General features: G+C 38.1%; 4 protein-coding genes across 4 annotated transcripts; 3 read left to right on the forward strand and 1 right to left on the reverse strand.

Annotated features, from left to right (window-relative positions):
* Positions 1-35: 35 nt before the first annotated feature.
* On the forward strand, positions 36-1308 carry RHIMIDRAFT_251116 (uncharacterized protein; the record flags this gene model as incomplete). Its single annotated transcript, XM_023610795.1, has 2 exons — positions 36-766; positions 819-1308. The coding sequence occupies 2 exons, from the start codon at positions 36-38 to the stop codon at positions 1306-1308; spliced, it is 1221 nt and encodes a 406-aa protein (XP_023466729.1).
* On the forward strand, positions 979-3147 carry RHIMIDRAFT_127660 (uncharacterized protein). Its single transcript, XM_023605494.1, has 7 exons — positions 979-1830; positions 1880-1976; positions 2023-2119; positions 2170-2475; positions 2533-2809; positions 2858-2917; positions 2966-3147. The coding sequence occupies exons 1-7, from the start codon at positions 1457-1459 to the stop codon at positions 3069-3071; spliced, it is 1317 nt and encodes a 438-aa protein (XP_023466730.1). The 5' UTR covers positions 979-1456; the 3' UTR covers positions 3072-3147.
* A 207-nt stretch (positions 3148-3354) lies between these two features.
* Positions 3355-5731, reverse strand: RHIMIDRAFT_291592 (uncharacterized protein). The gene is made up of 4 exons (XM_023613824.1): positions 5524-5731; positions 5027-5481; positions 3755-4976; positions 3355-3699 (listed from the first exon to the last, which is right to left on the reverse strand). The coding sequence occupies exons 1-4, from the start codon at positions 5698-5700 to the stop codon at positions 3388-3390; spliced, it is 2166 nt and encodes a 721-aa protein (XP_023466731.1). The 5' UTR covers positions 5701-5731; the 3' UTR covers positions 3355-3387.
* An 818-nt stretch (positions 5732-6549) lies between these two features.
* Positions 6550-7211, forward strand: RHIMIDRAFT_201632 (ORMDL-domain-containing protein; the record flags this gene model as incomplete). Its single annotated transcript, XM_023606560.1, has 4 exons — positions 6550-6640; positions 6695-6807; positions 6862-7010; positions 7061-7211. 4 exons carry the CDS (start codon positions 6550-6552, stop codon positions 7209-7211), a joined length of 504 nt encoding a protein of 167 aa, XP_023466732.1.
* Positions 7212-7533: the final 322 nt, after the last annotated feature.

A 7533-nucleotide genomic window follows, 5' to 3' on the forward strand; every position in this document is an offset into this window, starting at 1 on the left:
AAAAAAAAAAAACCTTTTTTTCTCTTTTTATTGACATGAGCTTGACCGATCAAGAGTTCCGCGCCAAATTGGAACAACACTTTTCACTATACCGAATCAACTTGCGATGTCCTCTTGCCTTTCATGTCAAACCTAACCGATGGTACCGAGTTGACATTCTACTTGTAAACGAACTCGGTCTCTTTCGACGATCTGACATTGAGCCTGACGGTCAAGTAACCGTGGCCTGCAGCTTACAAACACCCTCAGAGACAGGCATAACACCACTAGAAGAAAACAATGACCACGACTGGGACATCGAGCTTGCCCCTGCACCCAGTTTCCAAAACGGCCAGCTTGCAAAAGATCCAGCACCCATTCCTGGCTTTTATAGATCTGGTAGAGGAGCCTTTCTTTATCGTATCCAGCCTAAGCATGAACACGTCAAAAGTGGGAAGCGATTTTTGAGGATTCAATCAAACAGTAAGTTTGCTACGACCATTCAGTCTCTGACCGTCGGGCCAATTATGATTGATCCTGACTGGCAGCCAGAGAATGCCGATACATCACTACCACTCGAATTATGGAATAATTATCCCCAGGAGATGGTCCATGACGGATATCGTGTGTTTTCTAATGGACAGGTAGCGATTCATGAAATGTGGGATACAGGAATTCCTGGTAAGATATGGGATTCAGCACTGGTCACATTGGAGGTGATGAAAAGGATGTACGAATATCATCCAGAATATCTAAGCAGTAAACATACATTAGACTTGAGTGCAGGGTAAGCTGAGGAACCACATTTCTTTTTTCTTTCTGATATCTATACATCATAGTACTGGGTTGCTTGGGTTGTATACTGCAAGTATTATGGGATCTTGTTCTGTTGAAAAAGGAAAAGTGACAATGACTGAACTGGAAGAAGCAGTAGAGCTCATTGATAAAAACGTTAAAGTCAATCAGCACTTGGCAAAACGATGTGATCTAAAGACAAGAGAGCTGGCGTGGGGAAATAAGGAGCAGGCAGAGCAATGCTCAAAGGCAGACTTGATCATTGCTTCTGACGTACTTTATGAGGCACATTTTTTCGAAGATTTAGTGAAAACGTTGGTGGATTTATCAAAAGATACAACGCGTATCTATATTGGCTATAAACGCCGCGGATTCAGTCAAGAAGAAGAACAAATGTTTTGGAATCTATGCGAGTCGAATGGGTTTCAAGTGATCTTGTTAGAATACGATAGGAACCAGGACGTAGACGATATCTTGGTTCCACCAATAGCAGTAGAAATTGGCGTTCAAATATACCGTTTGCTTCCAGTTTAGATCAATCACCTCTCTCCTTTATGTCTCTCATTTCTCTCTCTCTCTCCTTTTTGTTATACATGTCTCATTATCACAAAGTAAACAAAAAGTGTGTATAAAAAGTGAAAAATAAAACACGCCTACACTTGTTTTGCTTTTTTTTTTGTCCATGTTTTATGTTCGAGGAAAGTATTTCCTTTCATCGTTCTCTGACCCAACAGCTTTAGACCAAATAGAAGAAGGAGATAGTGCTTCCTCGCTCAAAGAACCACTGACACCATCAATCATTATACACTGCTTTATAACTGCCGTTGACATATTGCCCACGTTTTTACTTGTTGCATCATTCATGTCCATACTGGCTTATCTATATTCAATCTTTCTTTTGCCTCTAGTGACAACCTTACCAGTAGATCCTGTCGTTAACATCTCAGTTCCCTTAGATATTGGGTGTCCCTTACTAAAGCCTAGGTCTACCTCAGCTCAGAGTGTGCATGATTTGCGCCCAGATGATATCAAGATTGTAGCAGGACTGGGAGATAGGTAAATTGTTTAAATTGACGCATATTTTACTTAATACATCTCCTACTAGCGTCATGGCTGGATTCGCTGCAAAAGGTGTTCAAGGACAGTTTCTTAATATACAGAATCTATATGAAAATAGAGGTGTTAGTTTTGCATTGGGAGGTGTAAGTGTCGAAAGATAATGTGTACATATCTATTAACGAAAAGCAGGACCCGAATACTATCACGGTGCCTAACATACTACATTATTATTCTCACAGTCTTTATGGTGCGTCTGTAGGAGACCATCTTATCAGTATTTGCTTTGGTAACCTCCATCCTACTTGTACAGAAAACAATATGACTTACACATGATAGGAAACCAAATATGTCCCAAGGGACAGTATAGAGAGGATATCGACATCCTTAACGCTGCTCAATCAGGCGCTCGCAGCCTAAATCTTGATCATGAGTTAGATTACACGATGGATGTACTACAAAAAGCATACGACGACAATATAACCAAACCGACAGATTGGAAGCTGATTACTATCTTTATTGGCTCAAATGATATATGTCATAGCTGTACAGAACCTACTTCTTTACCTGTGCCATTTGCAGCCAATGTTCAAACCGCTATCGAACGTATTCGTAAATCCATGTCGCACGTACTGGTACAGATAAGTAGGATATGAACGCTAAATCGTAAAAATATATGAGCGAATTGACATGTTTATTTAGTTGGTATTATGAAAGTACAAGATATTGTCGTTGCTACTTCCAATTATACAGATTATTGTAGGCCCATCAAAGGAAGTAACTTTATAGGACATGACCATGAGTGTGAATGCTCGCATTCTGAAGCTAATCGAACGATCATGAACACATTGTTTCCAGAGTACAATGCGGCACTTCTGCAGGCGGTGAATTACTATAAACAACCTCCGAGTGATACCTTTGCTGTAGTCTATCAGCCATTACTTGTTGATATCATGAGTTTCCCAATACAAGCTATCAGGTAAATATATATATATATATTAAGAATATATTTCTTATTCTATTTTAGTAATATCGATTGCTTTCATCCTTCAACACTGGCTCATTCATGGTTTGCTAAAATGCTTTGGTAAGTCCTTTGTTAGACATAAGCGTATAAACTCATTTTTTTACTTAGGAGAATGATGTTTTTGCCTCCCAATGAAAAGAACATAATGTTAAAATATGATGCAACTGCACCTATTTATTGTCCAAATGAAAATGACAGGATTCAAACTTTATAAAAAAAAATGTCATCATCTCACAAGTTCCTTTATTGCTGTTATAGTTTATAAAATAGAGAGATGCTTCTTTTTTGCGTGTTTAAGGTATCAACTTGGGACAGTCCCTATGACAAACAGATCAATATATACCCATATACAGTCATACACCCTTTTAATATTCACCTTGTCTTGTGTGAGTATGAACCGCATTCGCAGCACTGTCTTTCATTTTGATAAAGCGTAATAGACATTTTGAGTATAAATAAGAAAAAAAAAAAAAAAAAAAAAAAAAAAAAAAAAAAAAGGAAAAAGGAAAAAGAGTTTATTTATGTTCTTTTTATACAAGTAATTCCATCTTTTCGTCACTCAAGTTCTTGTATCTCTCTTGTAATTCTTTTTCTCTGTTGACCAACTTATTGACCTCATATTCCAATGCTTCAATACGACGTGGAATGGCTGCTCTTTCCGCATTCTGTAAATTCAGGAAACTATTGTATTCCAACTGTGCAGCTTCATATTCTTCAAATGCTTCTACTATTTGCTTTGACAACATTTTAGATCTATTCATATATCCTCCTAGCCTGACTTCCAACTTATTCTCTAGTTTTCCTGCACGTGTAGCATCTCGGATCATTGTTTGACGATTGGCCTAAGCAGTGTTATTTATATATACATATATATCTTACAAAATATCCATAACATACCTCAATCGTCTTTTCAAGTCCTTGAGTAATATCTTTGTCATCGTCCATTTCATTTAATGTCAAGAATCGATTAAATTTGACTGAAAAGATCAACTCCTCATGCTCCTTTTTCCATAGTTCTTCAAATTCAGGTTTAGATGATACATGTTCCCACACTGCCTTTTTGACATCTTCATCCTCGGAAAGCCCTAATGTCTTGACAATTTCCTGATCTAATTCTTTACGAGCATCAGCCAATGCTTTTGAATCAAATTCGTCTTCTAATTGAGCGATACTTTCAGGTAATTGAACAGCGCCTGGTGCAACCTTTCCTCCTGCAACTGGGTATTTAACAGCATCGTGTTTCAAAAGTCTGTTCAATTCTTCATAAATCATCTTTTCGGCTTCACTTGCATTAGAGTCTGCCTTGAATTGATGCATTGTCGTGGGGCGTGGTAATTCGAGTTGAACAGCTAATGATCGACGTGCAGCACGCTCTTGTTCATCTCGTTCTGCTTGTTCTTTGATCTGTCGTTCAAGATCACTCATGTCCTCAACTGCTTTCTCAGCCGGCTGCTTTTCGTCTTCTTGTTCAATTTCTGGTAATCGAATCTCCCATTCGTTACGAGGTTTAGGCAAACTGGCTAAACCTTGCAAAAGACTGACCTTGACACTCTGTGGAGGCTTTGCATTTCTGGGTGTAGCCATGCTCTGAAGTGGTGTGGCTCCAGGATAACCATCAACCTGAGTCTTTGGTCTGGGCGTACGTAATTCAGAGTATAAGGGCGTAGGTCCACGATCGGTGAAAGGTGTGGCACCTACATCATCTGCTACCAACGTTTTAGCATTCTCGCCAGCAAATCCAGACTTGACAATCTCTTCAAGTTCTTGTTCGCCAACCTGGGGAGCAGGCAAGACAAGCTTACGACGTTTTGCAATCTGTTCTTCTTCCTGCATCTTTTGAATCTTGGCATTCTTTTCAGGCACAAACTGGCCTTGATTGCCTTGTGGGCCACCTTTATTGTTATTTTCTCTGGCCTTTCTCTTCTTTTCACGATTCTTTTCCTCTTCGATATCAGCACGTCGTCTGTTCAATTTGGATAGGTGAACGTTTGTCAATTTACCAGGATCGACCGTACGACTGCCTTCTTCTGTTGTGTCGTAAAAACCTAATGCAGGTTTCTTTTCAAAGGGAACATCTGTATTATAATCCATCACATTTGGCTTTGTCTTTAAACGCATGCTAATAAATAGAGTTAGTATTCACTTTTTAAATGAATAAGAAGCACTTACTAGATACCAGCTGCTTTGAGTTCTCTTCTTTTTTGTAAGGCAGTCAATCTTCTTGCTTCTTCCAGCTGTCTCTCTCTTGCCTTTCTCTTTGCCTTTTTACCCTGTGTGTTAGCTAATCTTGCACGAGCTTCGGATAACATTTCTTTTTCATCTTCATCCATATCCACTGGATCAGGTCGAGCAGGTTTTGTTTCTGGTTCAGGGTCTACTTCTCCTGGTCTCAATTTTCGAACATCATCTGCACTAGGTCCTGTTTCGTGACCAAAGGCACCCTGTAAGCCCAGCTCTTTTGATCTATCTGTATCACGAGTTTCTGCTTCATCCAAAAGCTTTTGGTATCGTTCTAAACACTGAGCTGGTGTTCGACCGACGATAGGAGCAATAGTACGCCATTGTGTAGGCATAAGTTTTGCCAGATGTAATAATTTCTCGTCTTCTTCTTTTGACCATTCAGTCTATTATGAGTTAGTCTTGGTTTTATTATTTAAAATGTTTACCTTTTTAATGCTTGGATCTAACCATTCAAACCAACGAGCTTTACATTGTTTTGGTGTCTTCCTCACAAGTAATGAAGAAATACGAGCCCATTGATTCTTGCCGTATTTACTGACAGCTGCCTTTAGGATTTCGTCTTCTGTATTTTTCCAAATGCCACCTTTCACAATGTATTTCATTTTTTTTTTTTGGTATTGACTTAAAAAAGAGAGAGCAAGAAAAAATATAAAAGACGAAAAAATAAAGTGAAAACGTCACCGCTTTGTTTTATCCAATCAAATTTCAATATTTACACGAAAAAAAGAGGAGCTACAAGTAGAGGAGTTTTTTTTTTAAAGTGTTAATTGGCTCTTTTATGATCAAGAACACTTTACGCGTGCACACGCGCGCCCACGTAGAGCGATGTGTGTAACAAAAATGACATGGAGTGCCGCCAAGATATGATGCCGAACAATGAATCACAGACATCTTTCTGCAATGATGGCCGTTCCGTCTTGATTAATTGATAGATGAAATGGAATCATTCGGTCAATTTAGCCGACTTTGCCTATAAACCTTAATAATCCTGTCATGTATCAAAAAGAACTACGTTTATGCATTGCGCGTAGAAACTCATGGAGCGTGTACCTTTTCCCTCTCCTTTTTTTTGATCCTTCATTCTTTTTCTTTCTTTGTATATAAAAATACACTTGTGCGTATATATGGATATATGGGTATGTTTAAGGTTGTGTCGTGGGATGCATATTTCCTACTTGACCATCACTAAAATATATCATCCTTATAGTTATTAATATATACATGATACGCTTGTCATCGGCAAACAGAGAGAGAAAAAGATATAAACACCTCGTCTCTCTCTCCGGTGGAACAGAGCGATTCTTTTGAAACTGCGCCATTTGAACAAGAGACAAAGAGAGACCAATAAGACAGCAATCACCACCCCACTTTCCATTTTAAACAAACCAGCTCTTTTTTCTTTTCTTTTCTTTTTTATTTTTATATTCTTTCCTTTAACAAATAGCAGCAACATGTCTTCATTAAACGAAAAGAAATCATATACCGCAGTTCTTGATCAAAGTTCAATGCCAAATTTTAACTCATCTTGGGTCAATTATAAAGGTTAGAATACATATAAAATATATGAGTTCAGTTGATAGATTACGTAAATCATAGGTGCTTGGTTCACTACCATCTTTGTCATTGTCGTCTTGAAAGCTTTGTTCACACTTATACCTTTTATAACACCGGAAGCAAGCTGGACATTAACAAATCTTGCCTTCAACTGCGTATGTGTATTGTTTTGTTGTAGTGAAGAGACAGTAAAATAACCATTTGCTTAGGGACACTATATCATGTTTCATTGGGTTCAAGGTATCCCATTCGAAAATAATCAAGGAGCATATGATGGCTTAACACTGTGGGAGCAAATTGATGGTGGAGTTCAATTCACGGCAACTCGTAAATTCTTGACGGCAGTTCCAATCGTCTTGTAAGTTATAATCTTTAAAAAAGAGGGATGATAACTCATGCAATCGATAGATTTCTTCTAAGCACGCATTATACACATTATGACTTTTTCCTCTTTGGAATCAACTTTACAGCATTATTAGTCGTCTTGGTCGCCAAACTACCAATGATGCATCGAGTTAGAGTATTTGGGATTAATAAACTTGACTATGATATGGATTAATCTACAGCCCTCCATCATATTTTGCATACGGTAGCAATAGTAAAAAGTTCACTTTTTATCTCTCTACACATGTGTTAATTCTATGGCTATTTTTATTTAATGAATCTTATGCATTCATTATAATACAACTTACCTGTGCGATTCCTGGAGCCTTTTTGAGATTCAATATGCTAGGGAAATACACCGTCAGATGAGCTCAAATACGCTTGGTATTTCAAAAGTGCTCAGCTGATAACTATTTCCTTATGCAAACTCTCCCCTCTACATTTTTTTTTTTTTGAGTTTCTATGGCAAAACCGTTGACAACAATTCCCTTTAAATA

The sequence above is a fragment of the Rhizopus microsporus genome, assembly GCF_002708625.1.
Source record: "Rhizopus microsporus ATCC 52813 unplaced genomic scaffold scaffold_7, whole genome shotgun sequence".
Taxonomy (NCBI): Eukaryota; Fungi; Mucoromycota; class Mucoromycetes; order Mucorales; family Rhizopodaceae; genus Rhizopus; species Rhizopus microsporus.

Bases quoted from the DNA above. Each gene is read 5' to 3' on its own strand.
- RHIMIDRAFT_291592 (XM_023613824.1), bottom strand. From the start codon at position 5,700: ATGAAATACATTGTGAAAGGTGGCATTTGGAAAAATACAGAAGACGAA. The intron at 4,977-5,026 runs GTAAGTGCTTCT...TCTATTTATTAG, and splicing joins CTCAAAGCAGCTGGTATCTA to CATGCGTTTAAAGACAAAGC. The intron at 3,700-3,754 runs GTATGTTATGGA...AACACTGCTTAG, and splicing joins GACTTGAAAAGACGATTGAG to GCCAATCGTCAAACAATGAT.
- RHIMIDRAFT_127660 (XM_023605494.1), top strand. From the start codon at position 1,457: ATGTTTTATGTTCGAGGAAAGTATTTCCTTTCATCGTTCTCTGACCCA. The intron at 1,977-2,022 runs GTAAGTGTCGAA...AACGAAAAGCAG, and splicing joins TTAGTTTTGCATTGGGAGGT to GACCCGAATACTATCACGGT. The intron at 2,918-2,965 runs GTAAGTCCTTTG...TTTTTTACTTAG, and splicing joins TGGTTTGCTAAAATGCTTTG to GAGAATGATGTTTTTGCCTC.